The 14,354-nt window shown below is 56.0% G+C and overlaps 5 protein-coding genes across 5 annotated transcripts; 2 read left to right on the top strand and 3 right to left on the bottom strand.

The window, feature by feature from the left end:
* Positions 1–1,066: 1,066 nt before the first annotated feature.
* On the top strand, positions 1,067–3,577 carry CCMA1212_002544 (Centromere protein I; the record flags this gene model as incomplete). Its single annotated transcript, XM_073699925.1, has 6 exons — positions 1,067–1,121; positions 1,186–1,633; positions 1,692–1,815; positions 1,872–2,042; positions 2,096–2,359; positions 2,627–3,577. 6 exons carry the CDS (start codon positions 1,067–1,069, stop codon positions 3,575–3,577), a joined length of 2,013 nt encoding a protein of 670 aa, XP_073561425.1.
* A 439-nt stretch (positions 3,578–4,016) lies between these two features.
* CCMA1212_002543 (uncharacterized protein) lies at positions 4,017–4,886 on the bottom strand (the record flags this gene model as incomplete). The annotated part of the gene is made up of 1 exon (XM_073699924.1): positions 4,017–4,886. The coding sequence occupies one exon, from the start codon at positions 4,884–4,886 to the stop codon at positions 4,017–4,019; it is 870 nt and encodes a 289-aa protein (XP_073561426.1).
* Positions 4,887–5,846: 960 nt separating this feature from the next.
* CCMA1212_002542 (DNA polymerase delta small subunit) lies at positions 5,847–7,870 on the top strand (the record flags this gene model as incomplete). The annotated part of the gene is made up of 4 exons (XM_073699923.1): positions 5,847–5,890; positions 5,968–6,277; positions 6,344–7,277; positions 7,650–7,870. The coding sequence occupies 4 exons, from the start codon at positions 5,847–5,849 to the stop codon at positions 7,868–7,870; spliced, it is 1,509 nt and encodes a 502-aa protein (XP_073561427.1).
* Positions 7,871–8,159: 289 nt separating this feature from the next.
* On the bottom strand, positions 8,160–8,823 carry CCMA1212_002541 (Centromere protein S; the record flags this gene model as incomplete). The annotated part of the gene is made up of 3 exons (XM_073699922.1): positions 8,160–8,371; positions 8,564–8,687; positions 8,791–8,823. 3 exons carry the CDS (start codon positions 8,821–8,823, stop codon positions 8,160–8,162), a joined length of 369 nt encoding a protein of 122 aa, XP_073561428.1.
* A 478-nt stretch (positions 8,824–9,301) lies between these two features.
* CCMA1212_002540 (WSC domain-containing protein) lies at positions 9,302–12,171 on the bottom strand (the record flags this gene model as incomplete). The annotated part of the gene is made up of 2 exons (XM_073699921.1): positions 9,302–10,095; positions 10,155–12,171. The coding sequence occupies 2 exons, from the start codon at positions 12,169–12,171 to the stop codon at positions 9,302–9,304; spliced, it is 2,811 nt and encodes a 936-aa protein (XP_073561429.1).
* Between the last annotated feature and the right edge of the window lie 2,183 nt (positions 12,172–14,354).

Genomic DNA, 14,354 nt, shown 5'->3' with positions numbered 1-14,354 from the left:
GGGCATTCAGACAGTTCCTTGCTTACCTTATAGAAGTAGGTAGGTACGAAGCAAGGATTTGGGCCTTGAATTCAGCCGGTGATTGCCACCGAGTCGAGACACCCATTTAGCTGCGATGACTGCAGAAACGGTACCTGCAGTAGCCTGACAAATGTAGTGCCAGCGGCTGCCACGTCGAAATCTTCCAGCAACTTGCGCCGCTCACTCGTAGTCTGCCCAGCCTTCTCACAGATTTGACTGCTGAAAGGTGCGGGTCGCCTATCCTGTCATGTTTGCATACTCAACCTTGGAGCATTTGCCGTGGGCCTCCGGGGAGCGATGCCGGGACACTTCAATCTGCGGCTTGTTGAACAAAGAATGGCCTGTGCGAAATTCGAGATCTGCACGCGGTACAGAAGAAGACTTCGCGGCGGTTGATGCTGTGCTGCCCAACGGTCGCCCGCATGTACCTCAGCGTACCGCAACACATAGCGCCCGTGCCTCACCAGCTGCTAAGCTCGACATAGGTAGGTACCTAGCGACACTCCATCCATGAGAGCTCTGTCACAACCTTCCTCAAACTCAATCAACCATTGTCACTGATCATCGTCTGCATACTCTCATATCCTCTGTCCTCCAATTGGATACATTGGGCCATACCTGAACCTTTCCAACCACAACCATTACTTGGCTGGCGTGGGACTTCTTCGCGCTAAGAACCACCACCCCCACTGCCAGCAGCATCTGTAGGTAAAGACCCCAGCGAGAGACTCGTCCAAACGACGCCATCACCATCACCATCTCTCACTGGCCATAAATCAGGCCCGACGCCCGGCAGCGGAGCGCATCAGACGTGGCAGCTGTCTCGGCAACGGACTATGGGAAGCACCTCCACCAAGTACGACAATGACAGCATGAAGTCCTGAAGCTTGGCACCTGCACCGCGCTTCTTCCGGATTTGTTTTTCTTCTTGACGACAGACGCGCCATCGCCGTGATTTCGGTCCTATCGGCCTCTTGCTGTGCATATCCGTTACATATAGCCGCGCTCGATTCGCCGCCGCCTCGGTCCATTGAATGCCGGCGATATGTCGCCTTCTGCAGCTGAGGAGATTGACGCCCTCATCCAAGATGTGGCTGCAGGTGAGTGGTGCAGACCCTCCCACTTCTCGGACGAAGGCGCCCACTTACTTACTCGTACGCAAAGCTTCCAAGTTACCAGCCAAATCTCGGGGGACGAGCATCAAGCCCACAGTAGCAAGCCTGGCATCTCTGGCCTACGAGAACGGCCTGCTTCCGGCTGCGCTTGACGAGCTTGTTGGCCTGCTGGTTACGCCCAGTCACCTCGACCAGGCCAGTCTGAATGCTCTAGCTAGGAACCTGTATCCCGTCGCCCGAGTATCACGCGATGTTGTCGTCCGTATCATCGGCGCTCTCGGCCATGGAACGCTCAAGCCTTCTCTTACCATTCAGGTAGCTCTTCTGAAATGGCTCATCATGGTCCACCACGCGTTAGAGACCCCAGCTGTGCTTGCCCAGGCTTATGGCGTTCTCTTCAACTTGCTTGACACGGCGGCGATTAGACCAAATGTTTGCCATCTATTGGCGCTGATTACACGGAGAAAGCATGTTAAGCCATTCAGGATTCAAGCCCTGTGAGTGTCCCATTCCTAACGGGTTTTCTACGAATCTGGTATCTCATGCCACTTACAGATTGACTCTGTCACGGCAAACGGCGAATGATCCGTATCTGATAGGCCTTCTAAGGGTCTTCAAAGATTACTATCCCGAGATCATCCTAGGGGAATTAGTTCGTGGCAAGGCCTCGGCATTCAAGGTGAGAAAGTTGTATATACTGAGGTCAGAAGGATATCAGTATTGACATGGCCCTAGCATCCGGATGCCGCCTGGAAAGAGAGGCTCCAGGAGATCCAAGAGGCATATGCCTTGCAAGCAGAGAAGAATACACGTGGAGCCCTTGACGGGTTTCAAGTCAATCGTGCCACGGGGCGTGGCCACGGAAAGAGAGTTGTGCCATTTGTACACACGTCTCATGTCGCCGAGGTAATGTGGTTGTTCCTCAGCAGCTAGCCTAGTCGTACGCTAACCGTTGACAGAACGCCATCACTCTGGAAGAGATTGAGAATGTCACCGGCTTCGTCCAGAATATGGATAGGATAGAGCTGCCCAACCAGCTCGTGGCTGTTCTTGCAGATCCTTTGCTCCAGAAACTTCTCCTCTTGCGCCCCAGTGCAGAAGCTTACCAGCGGATAGCCAACTGGCTGAGCTCGGTATTACAGAATGTCCTCGATGGCGACGCCGATGAGGCCACACTATGGGAGGTCCTGGACGTTGTGCGGGACTTTGTTGTGCAGAGTAAAGTGAGTTGGAGTCGAGCGGCAAGGTATGCCATCTGCCACATGACTAACTTGAACGATTAATGCAGTCTATACCCCCCATTTTGCTTGATTTCTTTGCGCGCTTTTTCCAGCAGTGGAACGGGTCCGGCCACCGTGGTCATATCTTGCAGATTTTGTCATATGCTCCCCTACTGGAGTTCCAAGGCAAGTACTCGCTCTCTTATCGAACTTGAAGCTGTTCTCTGAGGGGCTGACCGTCTATAAGACCTATATGAACACATACTACAGCCATTGGAAGCAGCTATTCTAGATAATACGGCCAGCTCCCAAGTTGACGTATTAACATTGTACACTCAGATCCTGCATCATTGGACTGCCATACTAGAATCCAGCGATGCGATTCCGTCAGGTGCAAACACGAGTTTGAGGGCGCTGATACGGCACACCGGACAGCTCAGCCTTACCCTTCTACAGACGTCGCCTACGGAGTCCGTGGACATGGCTATCCTTGCATTTTACGAGCAGGCCACCCACCTTGTCAACGACGAAAGGTTGAAGGACTACATGAGGATTGAACTGCCGCCCTCTGAGCTCATCTACATCTTCTTGTTCAGTGGTTCCGTGGCGACAGTATCCCGCCTATGCGACATCTTGGCATGCTACAAGAAGGGCTTTGAGATGGCCATGTCGACCAAGGCGAGGAACGATGGCTCCAATAGGATCGATGCCCTCTCCTACGACCGAGCCTACGTTAATCTATACAACGGCTTTCTCATGGACATTTGCAACTGTTTCTGGAGAAGCCGGGCGTTCAGCGATGCGGACACCAACTCGCACGGCTGCATGATGCCGCGGCCTGCAGTCTCCAAGCTCACGTCCTACGTGGTGTCGGTGGACAAGACGTTTTCTCTTGCTTCACTGTTTTCCTTGTCGTACTCACCGGTGCTGTGCCTCCAGAGCATCCAGTCAGTGCGAGACCTAGAGGACGCAGCTATTGCGAGCGACGGCTCCATTCGGACAAGGCATGCTGGGCCCGTGACGCAGGCCAGCCTCACGAAACTGGCTACCTCGGGCGGCATACAGCTCTCATGGCAAGAGTACCGCATCGAGGTCCTAAGATCTCTTGCGGAAAAGAATCTCGGCGGCATTGCCGAGCTGTTGAAGAACACAATGACAGTACTGAAGAAGTCAATGGACGCAACGCCGCGAGCGCGGGCCAAGATGCTTCACGCTCTGTGATGGCGCGGGGAAAGAAATGGTGCTATTGCAACTTATGGCGACTATCTATACCGAGTCCAGTTGAAGCGGACCAGCTGCCTATATCCCATCGGTTGAATTCCAGGGTATCGTGAAAGGAACAAGAGAAAGAAAATCGTGTTGCGTGCTCACAGAATACCATCTGTGAGTGTTGATAGAACAAATGAGGCCGAAATCCGGCTGTGAAGGCAGAGTTGAGGCCTGCTTGTCCACCCAAAAGCCAACGCCAATGCACCGTTGAATGCTGTGCTCCCGGACCGTCCGTGATGTGAGAATATCCTACCCGTCTTATGCGTCGTCTCATAGGCCGTTGAAGGCGTCCATACCCAAGAGATTTCCCGGGCTTCGCCTCCGCCGCGGCCCGAGTGAATGGGATTGAGAATGAGAAAGGAAACAGACTAGAAGGCGACCTGGCACGCTCTTAATTCTCTCTTTGTTTGGACTCGTCGCCATAACCGCCAATCTTGATGCCGCCGAAGCCATACGTCTTGCCTTCGGGGGCAATGTTGGCCTGGCTCCTGGGCCCTCTCGCCTTGAGATCATCCCTCAGCCAGCCCATGACCAGCTCTCCGAGGCGGCTGTTGCCCGTAGGACCGACGGTGGCGTCAATGGACCGCAGCATGTTGTCCGCAGTGTCCCACTCCTTGACGGTGCCGAGATGCATGTGGACGAGGTGCGTCGGCCAGCCGGCCAGGTTGTCCAGGATGTGGGTGGCGTAGACAATGGTGCACTCGCGGGTCTCCGTCTCGCGCTTGAGCCAGGCGAGGAACTCGTAGCGGCTGAGGACGTCCAAGTCGACGGTGATTTCGTCGAGGAAGAGGACGGTCCAGGGCCGCAGGAGGCCCATGGCGAGCTGGACCCTGCGGCGCTCGCCGTCGGACACGGCGTGCATGCGCCAGTTGGTGTCAATGTCGAGCATCTCGACGAGCTCGTCGCGGCGATCTGGATAGGCGTCGCCGCCGACGGAGCGGAGCAGCTCCATGACGCCAATGTCGTTGCGGACGATGGGGTTGAGCACCCACTCGAGGCCGAGGTAGGTGACGCCCTCGAGGCCTTCCTTGAAGGGGTCGACGCCGCAGATGGAGATTGCGTCGCCGGGGGCCAGGCGCTTGCCGGCGAGGAGGCGGAGGAGCGTCGTCTTGCCGGCGCCGTTTGCCCCGATGAGGAGGGTGCGGGAGCGGGGGGGCAGGTCGAGGGAGATGTTGCGGACGCCGGTGGAGAAGTCGGGGAATGTGTAGGAGAGGTTCTTGACGATGATCTGGGGAGGGGATTGGGGTTGTTTGGAGGTCATTTTGGCGGAGGTTGTTGGTGTTTGCTGTGATGATGAGTTGGGGGAGGTGATGGGTGAGATGAGGTGTGAGAGACTGTGATGAGTTTGTTTGGTTGAGACGGATTCACGTCGAGTCGAGTTGACAGGAAGTGGGCAAATCGACTTTCTTTTATAAGTTTGACGTTGGGAGTTGCTACTGGGGCTTCAATGTCTCATTGCAGCATCACGGGCCCCGCCGGCGGAGTTTTCTAGCGTTGAAGCAGAGCAATCCGGCCCTCCAAGCTCTTCTTATTCATCATTGGGTGGTTTTACTTGGAAAATCACAGACACCGATGCTTACTAGGTATCTATTTGTGTTCTTTTTATTTTCTTAGCCCATGGTGGGGGGTTCCATACCGTCATAAAGAGGAAGGTGCACTGGTATGTTCTCTGAGTGACTCAAGTTCTGTTGTCAAGCCCGGAGTCCGGAGTCCGGAGCATGCCGTCTCTGTGCATGCGAGTTGCAGTACCTCGAATTAGCAGAGAATCTGGTCGGGCGTCTGCTTGTCATGGAAGTTTCGCGGGCGTTTCGAGACCATCTTTCGGAGTGTAATGGGGCACTTTAACGGCCAGAGACGGCACAAAGTACGCACATGTACTGCTTGGGTTCATTGTGCGTCATTGGGCCTTGACAGATGGGTTACCAGATACAAGCAGGTACTTGCCGCCCTTGGCCCCCAGGCTGTGGCGCGTCTGAACGCGGGGCACGAGAAAAGAAATCCAGCGCTGTTAAGAGCATCGGCGCGTCAAGCTCGCAGCTTTTATCTTGACATCCAATGCCTGTCAAATTGCTGCATCAACGCCCTCACCCATTCAATTACCTTTGATACTCGACTTTTCTCACGACTATACACAGAATACAAAGCCAGACGACAGAATAGCCCATTGAGACACTCCTCTCCAAGGCTGCAAGCTCGGCCGCAGCAGCGCCAAACCGCCAACATGGTCAAGCTCGAGGACATCTCCAGCCTCCTCGAGGCGTCCGCGTATGACTTCCCCTGTCTATTCCAACACCCATTCGCTTTCAAAGCTGCGTCAGCCTACTCTAACTCGGATTAAACAGGCATCTCCCCCCGAAAGCCCCCGTCCGAGCCCCCTCCGCCTACAAGCCGCTGCACTCCTACGCCCTCGACAAGAACCGCTCTTACAAGCAGCAGTACGGCGACATGTACTTCCTGCGGCTGGCCAAGATCAAGCCCGCGGTGGAAGAGGTCGCCGCCAAGGCGTGGGCGGACACGGAGATTGGCGGCGAGCGGGCCAAAAGGGTCGATCGCGTGCTGGACGTGCGGCAGGGCGAGCTGTGCTGGGTTGCGGGCACGGTTTACATGGACATGAAGCTGAAGCCCAACATTCTCGAGGACGTGTCCAAGGATGTGAGTACCGACACCTCAGTCGATACCTGGTATGTCTCTCCCTAACGTCTGCGTGAACCCCGGCAGAGCTGGCTATCGGCGCCCATCTCTTCGCAAAAGTACTACTCCGACGACGGCTCCGACCAGACCATGCTCGAAGACGACTCGGGCCGCGTCCGCCTAGTGGGCGATCCGCTCAGCACCATCCCCCTCGTCACGGGGTGCATCATCGCCGTCATGGGCACCGAAAACACACACGGGGAGTTCGAGGTTATCGACATCAAGGTGCCCGATCTGGCTCCCCAGCCCGAGCGCTGGGCCCTCTCCAGAGCGCCCTCGGCCGCCGGCAAAGCAAAGAGCGAGGATACAGAAATGACAGACTCTCCCTCGGAGAGCGGCGGCAAGAAGATTGCCATCGTGTCGGGGCTGTCCTTTTCCGGCACCGACGCCTCGTACGACCTCGATCTGAATCTCCTGCTGGAGTACCTGCTGGGAGAGGCCCTCGGCCCAGAGGAGCAGGCTGGCGTGTCGCAAATCAGCAGGCTCATCATCGCCGGCGACTCCATCTCAACGACGACCGGCAAGGAGCACGAAGACGATGACGACAAGAAGAGGGCGCAGAAGAAGTACGGCTACGACGCCAGCGCATACAACCCCCTGCCCTCCCAGCTCTTTGACGAGTTCCTCTCCGAGCTGCTGCCCTCCGTCCCCGTAACCCTCCTCCCCGGCGCCCAGGATCCCGCCAACGCGAGCTATCCCCAGCAGCCCATCCACACGGCCATGTTCCCTCTGTCAAGGGCCTACGCGGCAGATGCCGCGGCGGCGTCGGCGTCCCAACCTGGCTGGTTCGACACCGTGACGAATCCGTGGGAGGCAGAAGTGGAAGGATGGAGAATACTGGGCACGGGCGGCCAGAACGTCGACGACGTGTTCAAGTATGTTGAGAGCGACGACCGCTTGGGCATGATGGAGGCCATGTGCAGATGGAGATGCTGCGCTCCCACAGCGCCCGATACGTTATGTATGTGTTTTTTTTTTTTTTTTTTTTTTTTTTTTTTTTTTTTTNAACTCCGCATCACCTATTTCCATATTCCGCACATTGCAACAGTGCGATGTAGAAGGAGTAACAAACAACCAAATAAAACAAGCACTAATGAAACAAAGACCTTGTTCGGCCAGATCCTTCACAGACCCGCCCAATGACTCAGAATTTCAAACGAAGCGGCCCCTCCTCGAAGCGGTTTAGTCGCTGGAATTACAACAAGACCGAGACAAAAGCTGTGAATGGTAAAGGGTATGTATGTATGTATGTATGTGTTTTTTTTTTTTTTTTTTTTTTTGTTTCCTTGTCCCCCTGTTGAAAGCGTTACTGACGAAGAGATGCTCTACTCAGGGAGCTATCCGTTCCAAGAAGACGACCCGTTTGTCCTCAAATCGTGCCCCCACGTCTATTTCGTTGGCTGTCAGCCCGAGTTTGCGACAAAGGTCGTTCACGGCCCAGACGGCCAGAGCGTGCGGCTCATTGCCGTGCCGTCATTTTCGAAGAGCAAGGAGGTGGTGCTGGTGGATACGGAGACGCTGGAGGTGAGCAAAGTCAGGATCACATCAAGGTGACACTGAGTTGGACGAAAGGAAGGAGATTGTTTTGATTGAAGGAATATATACATGACATGTGGCTCGGTTTCAACAGAGGATAGAAAGGAATAGACGGTCTTGAGATGGGCTTCATGCTGGCCATTGTCTTGCAGATCTTTGTCGTGGCCGGTGGTAGAAGGAAGATGTACTTTTTTGAGATACCTGGTGGAGATCAAGAAATACCATGATTGAGATGATCATTGTCATGTGTCGTAGCGTCTGAAATGCTAGAGATGTCTCCTCTTCCCTTTCCATCTGCAAAAGCCCCTTACTTCTTCCCCTTACTCTTCTTCCCACCACCACCACCACTCCGACTACTACCGCCGCCAGCCTCCTTCTCCGCCCTGATCCCATCCACGAAATCCTTCATAATCTCATGCAAGTCCGGATTCTTCCTCGCCAGCAGCAAAACATCGTCCGTCGTGACCGTCGTCCGGCCGGCGTGGTTGCAGAATGTCTCGAGATCGATTGCTACGCTTTCTGCGTATACATTTCCTGTGTAAGCTCTCGTCCTTTCCCACAAGCTTTCTTCCCTTCAAGACGTGTCCGTCCTTTAACATCTTGTTCTTTTTGTATGTAATTCTTTGCATGATGACGATGATGATGATGATGATGATGATGTGATGATGATGAGAGTTGGAATTATGGATATGGGATAAGATAAGGACATACCAATCTGCGCCCAGACCATCTCCGTCAAGGCCCCGATAAACTGCGGCGTCGCATTGCGGTTCCGCTTGAGCGATTCTTCGTCCACGATTTGTCCTATGGCGTACCAGAGTGCTGATTTAAGACGCTATAAACACACATACAAGATTGTTCCGTTATCAGCATTTATTTTTCATCTGTGCGAGATCGACGAGTGATCAAGGCAGGGCTTTTGCATGAGTACATCCTACTTCGCGGTCATTTTCTGGCGTTGTGTCTGCCATTTGTTTGTGATTGTGTTTGATGGGATATCGTGAGCTTAAGCTTGTTAGTGGAGGGAGGAGCAGGCGAAGGTGAACGATTGATTCATGGGGGCGGCCGGATATTGATAGAGCGCGTCGCGGGACGGGCTAGGAGTACACTAATACTTATTAGGCAGTGATGCTGATTGCGCCAGTGCACTTCCAGACAGCTTCAGGTTCACCCTTACACACGAGAGGGTGGATTGTGCTGCGACTTCGTCAAAAATCAATCCATAGCTTACGGTCAGACCATAGTCCAGTATCGATATTTATTCATTCATGCTGCACCTATCCAATGCTGCATCCTAACCTACACTCGCCATTAATCCAATTGGCCCCATATAGACAAGTGAACCCTTCGCTCCGCCTTTATATAGCTGCAAACATACAACATGACGCCATCACCGCCAACTCGTTTCATCCGGACAACGAAACCTTCACAAAGTCATCACCCACACTCCTATGTGAGCTCCTCAGGCTTCTTGGTGTACAGTGAGAGGCGGTTGCCCGCACCACAATACTCAAGCTCGTTGCCGCTGCATAGCATGTTGCAGTCGGCCGCCGGGGCCTTGAGTGACGACGGTGCCAGAGTGTTGCCACAGTAGCATTCGCTGCCATACTCGGTGCCAAAGTACGTAAAGTCGGCACAGAACTCGGCGCAGGCCTCGACGGTCATGGTGCCCGTTGCGGTGGCAGCGCCCGTCAGAGCGCGGGTGCCGTTGCCCTCCGTCTGGCAGCCAACAAACACGAAGTCGCCGGCGGCAGCGGGCTGCTCGGGGGCTCCACCAGTGACGTTGGGGTTGATGTACAGCTCAAGGCGGTTGCTGGCACCGCAGTACTCGAACTGGTTGCCGGCGCAGGGCATGTTGCAGTCGGCCAAGGGAGCGGTTGCACTGGAGGCAGCAAGGTAGCTACCGCAGTAGCACTCATCGCCATACTCCGTGCCAAAATATCTAAAGTCGGAACAGAACTCGGCACAGGCCTCGTTGGTCATGTCAGGGTCGATGGTGGCCTTCTGAGCCAGAGCGCGATCACCTGAGCCTTCCGTCCAGCAGCCCACCAGTGTGTATGGGCCGACGGTGGGCTCGTGGGTCAGGGTGCCTGTGGGAGCAGGAGGCTGGGTGACTGTGGTCGAGTACAGCTCGAGGCGGTTGCCAGCACCACAGAACTCGCTGGCGTCACCAGCGCAGACCATGTTGCACTCAGCAATGGGAGCCTCTACGCTGCTCTTGGCAAGGGTATTGCCACAGTAACCTGGGTCCACCGTTAGCTCAAGGGGGGACGAAGTCAACGGAAAAGGGCAAGATACTCACACTCGCGGCCATACTCTGTGCCCCAGTAGACATAGTCGCTGCAAAAGTCTCGGCATGTCTCCAAGGTCATCGAGTCGTCGGCATATGCGTTGCCGGCCAGAGCACGCACACCATCACCCTCAGTCCAGCAAGAGACCAGGACATATCCGTCAACTGCAGGGCGGTGGCTGGGAATAGGGGGCGGCGTTGTCGTCGTCGCAGGCGCCGTGGTCGTGGGAGGCTCAGTGACAGGAGCAGAAGTGACAGGAGGTTCCGTGGTAGTAGTAACAGGAGGCTCCGTGGAAGTAGTAACAGGAGGCGCCGTGGAAGTAGTAACAGGAGGCTCCGTGGTAGTAGGGAGAGCCTCAGTCGTGGTTGGGACGGTTGTGACGGCCGTCGTGCCGCCGGATCCCTCATCGTCTCCGCCGACGCAGGCAGCCGGGTCAGCAAACGCACGGCAGGTACCGCCAACGCCGGTCAGGGCCTTGAAGCTGTCGGACTGGTCACCGTTGATGACGTCGACGTATCCCTCGTAGGCCAGGCCACCCTCGATGGTGTGGTCGACGCTGAACAGAGTGTATGTTCCGGCACACTGGCCCTTCGTGAGGTCGAGGGTGGTGCTCTGCAGCAGAGGAACGGGGCTGTTCGTCTGAGGCGTCTTGTACCACACCTTGACCTGCGCGCCCTGGCTGAGGCGGTCGTTACGGACGGCAGCCACAGCAGTCAGAGCGCCCGAGGAGCCGAGGACACAGCTCTGGGGAGACTGAAAGATGATGGCGTCCTGGACAGGATACTCGTTGCCATTGTTGTCGTATATGTCCTTGGTGCCGTCGGCGTTGTTGATGGTCACGGTGAAGGACGAGATACCAGAGGAGGCAAGGATGTTGGCCGAGATGGGGTAGAAGGCAAAGGTATCGTCAAAGCCCTGGCTGGCGCCCTGGACGGTGCTGGTGACGACGCAGGTGCTGAGGCCGCAGTCGGTGGTGCCCCTGCGGTTCTTGTAGGTAATGGACACGCTGGAGATGCTGCCCTGGGCAAGGCCGGTGGTCTTGACGCGGATGAAGCCCGTCAGCTGGAGGGTGCTCCCGCCGTTGATGAGGGTCAGCTGCAGGTTGACAGGCTTGACCTTGTATGGGACAATGGGGTCGGTCATATTGACGCCCCGGGGCACGACATCAATCATCTTTTGCAAAACAGTCTTGCAGACGGACTTGAAGGTCTCCGCGTCGGCCAGGGCCTCCATGGTCTCGTTGCCATCGGCGTTGAAGACCTTGAAGTCGGAGTTCTTGCCAATCTTGACCGACGGGCCAACGACAAGCGGGTTCTTGGTCTCGCCGGAGAGATACTCGGTGACAACAAGGTTGTCAAAGACAGCATCGGTCTCGTCGAGACCCGACTCGCCGTCGAGGCCAGTTCCGGCGGGCACAATGTCGGGAAACTCGGTGTTGTGGACGCCGCCCAGAGTGTGGCCACAGGCCGTGACCTGGATCATCTCCTCGACGCTGAAGCCCATGCGGTCAAACTGCTGCTTGAACGTGTCAACGGAGTTTTGCGGCTGAGGGACACCTGGAGCTCCCTTGCCGGTGGCATCGATACGGCCGACACGAATCGGCACGGCAGGGCCGCCGCAGGAGCGGACAGATGTGTAGACGCCCAGGGCGATGAGGTCGGCCAGGGTCGACCGGGGAGAGACATAGGGGGCCATGAACTCGAGCGTCGTCCTGTGGCCGGGCCCGGTGTTCTCGCCGTTGTCCAGCTCGTACTGCAGCGAGCCATCGAGACCTCCAATGCCAAAGTACGTGTTGGCCGTGGACATGTCGTGGAAGCCGACCCGGAGCCACTCGGCGGCGTTCTGCCGGCCGGGTCCCGAGGCTTCGTTAGAGCACGGGCTCACCGTGTCGGCGAATTTGCGGGCGCGGAACGACTGGAGCTGGGTCATGATCTCCTCAATCTCGTCGACTGCGTTGGGCCATGTCGGATCAGCCAGGACTGAGCCCGTGAGGCCCAGGAGGCCCACCAGGGCAGCTGTCGATTTCATGGTGGGATGAACTGATGAAGCCCGTCACCTTGTGGAGATCTCAGTCAGATGGGGGGAAAGGGAGAGACGGCGCAAAGGCAGAGGCTCTATCGCACTGGCAGCTCAATGAGTTGCTGCGATGGTGTCGCGATCTCTTCCTTGCTCTCTCTCGACACAGGCGCACAAACGAGCGAGCGTGGATGGCTTCAAATCCCAGGAAAACGAGCGGGCAGGCTCATGGCCTTTTATTAAGGAGAGAAGGAGTCTGTGTACACACAAGTGAGAGAGAGAGAAAGAGAGGAGCGAAAGAGCCGGAGAGAGAGAGAGAGCGCGCGGATTCCTTCGCTTGAGGGTGGTGAGGCTGCAGCTGCATCGCGCCAGAAAGTCGTGCGATAGAGGCTGCAGCTGCAGCAGCTCTGCTCTGCTCTGGTTCGTCCTCCATGGCCTCTGCAGTCGTCGACAGACTTCTGCTCGCTGCAACGCAACCAGCAGAACCCATGTCCTCAGCCCGGAGTGGCGGGAATGGGACGCTCGATTGGAGAGATGCGTTGCTGCAAGGATGGAGTTGTCCAGGTCGTTCTCGTATTTTTGGCAGCCGGCCTGCATTAGCCCACCGTCCAGGGACTTCAGGCACCCTCAGGCCCCGAGGCCAAGCCCTCCAGCGCCTTTTGGGCCATTCCGAGCCCGTTCAGTGGATGGTTTACGGCGGCCGTCGCCTATCACAGCGCACCTCTTGTAGCCGCTTGTAGAGAATGAGATAACATAATCCACCTCCGGATCCCAGATGCCGTAGCCCAACCTTCTGGCTGCTACAACCTCTCGCCTAGGTGCTCAATAGCATCCTTCCCTTTCCTCTCACCAACATGAAGGCTCCAACGTCGAAGCCAGACTTGGATGTATCCGACCCCTGCGGGCTGACCCGGATGACGGACCCGTCGCTCACGCTTCCCCACCTCCATCATCCCTTGTCTGCTGGCCCGCAGCGGCATGTGGCATGGATGGACTCCGAACAGGTCGCAATATTGGTTTCTAGGCAGCGTCGATAGTGGCCGACATGCTCTATTCGGGCGGCGGCTGGCAGCTGAAAGACTGTGCTCATGCTGCGGATGCTGCTTGATGCTTCAATGTTCCATCTGGCGAGAGAGCGGCCGGCTTGGCGGCGTAGGCGAGTTGAACGAGCAGACAAAGGGTCCAAAGAGTCCACTCGCACAATCGCGCTTGATATGTACTGACAAGCGGAAAGCAGTTAGTGTTCGTTCTCTCTATCACCATATGCCCACTTCTTGACCCGCTGGACTGCCTTTACGAAGGACGCGGCCGTCGACGTGGAAGGGCGGCAAACATCTGCTTGCTAGTATCCGGCATCTGTCTTGGCGTTATTACCAGAGCTTCCCATTGAGGGTCTCGAACGAGGCGCCAGCTATCACCAGATCGGCATAGCAGCCACTGGCTCACCAGGGGCAGCGTGATCGATAACTCTCGGCAGCCAGCCGTAGCGCAAACCTTGCAGCCCAGGACGGGCTGCTAGCATGATTTGCGAGGCATCACCCGCAACCATTCGTACGACGAGGTCATTTCGCATGGGCTGTGCCGCAAGCCACCAAGAGAGGATCAATGGTTACACACTGGGGATACGAGAGTTCAACTGACTACTAGCCTTGTGGAGATGAGTGACACGAACCGCAAATCACCTGGCTGCTATGACAAAGTCTAGGCTCTTGTTCCCGTCACTCACATGGAGTCTGATGGTGGCATGGGCTTCGGCACAAAGTCTTGGGTTAATCTTCCACTCCTGGGACGAAAATGAAGCAATAGAAGAACAAGGGACTTCCGCATCGAGTCAAGCATTGCCTCCGGTGCATATGCAACGGATCGTGAGCAGCAACCTGCCCGCGTGTGGTTGCCGCCGGGGCAGATGTTGCTGCAGGTTGTCAATACTGCTACCACGAACAAGGTCCTTTGCTTTTGCCTCTGTGCTTATTCGATCGCAAGCCATGACCAATTCAGAGATTGAGCCTTGGCTTTATTGAGCAACACGCCAATAAGCTGCTTGATTTATCAATCCTACGCAATCCAGTCGCGAGTACTTCGCACAAGGACAGATGCTGCCTGTCTCGATTATTCTGTCACATCCAAGAGAAATATATGGCTCCACCTCACCGGGAGCAACCTCACCGCGCACTCGAGACCCTTTGAACCACACT

This window comes from Trichoderma ghanense (assembly GCF_004382785.1).
Source record: "Trichoderma ghanense strain CCMA-1212 chromosome Unknown scaffold_2, whole genome shotgun sequence".
In the NCBI taxonomy this organism is placed as follows: domain Eukaryota; kingdom Fungi; phylum Ascomycota; class Sordariomycetes; order Hypocreales; family Hypocreaceae; genus Trichoderma; species Trichoderma ghanense.
Note: the sequence above shows the minus strand (reverse complement) of the source record. Positions and strands in the feature narration are given on the sequence as shown.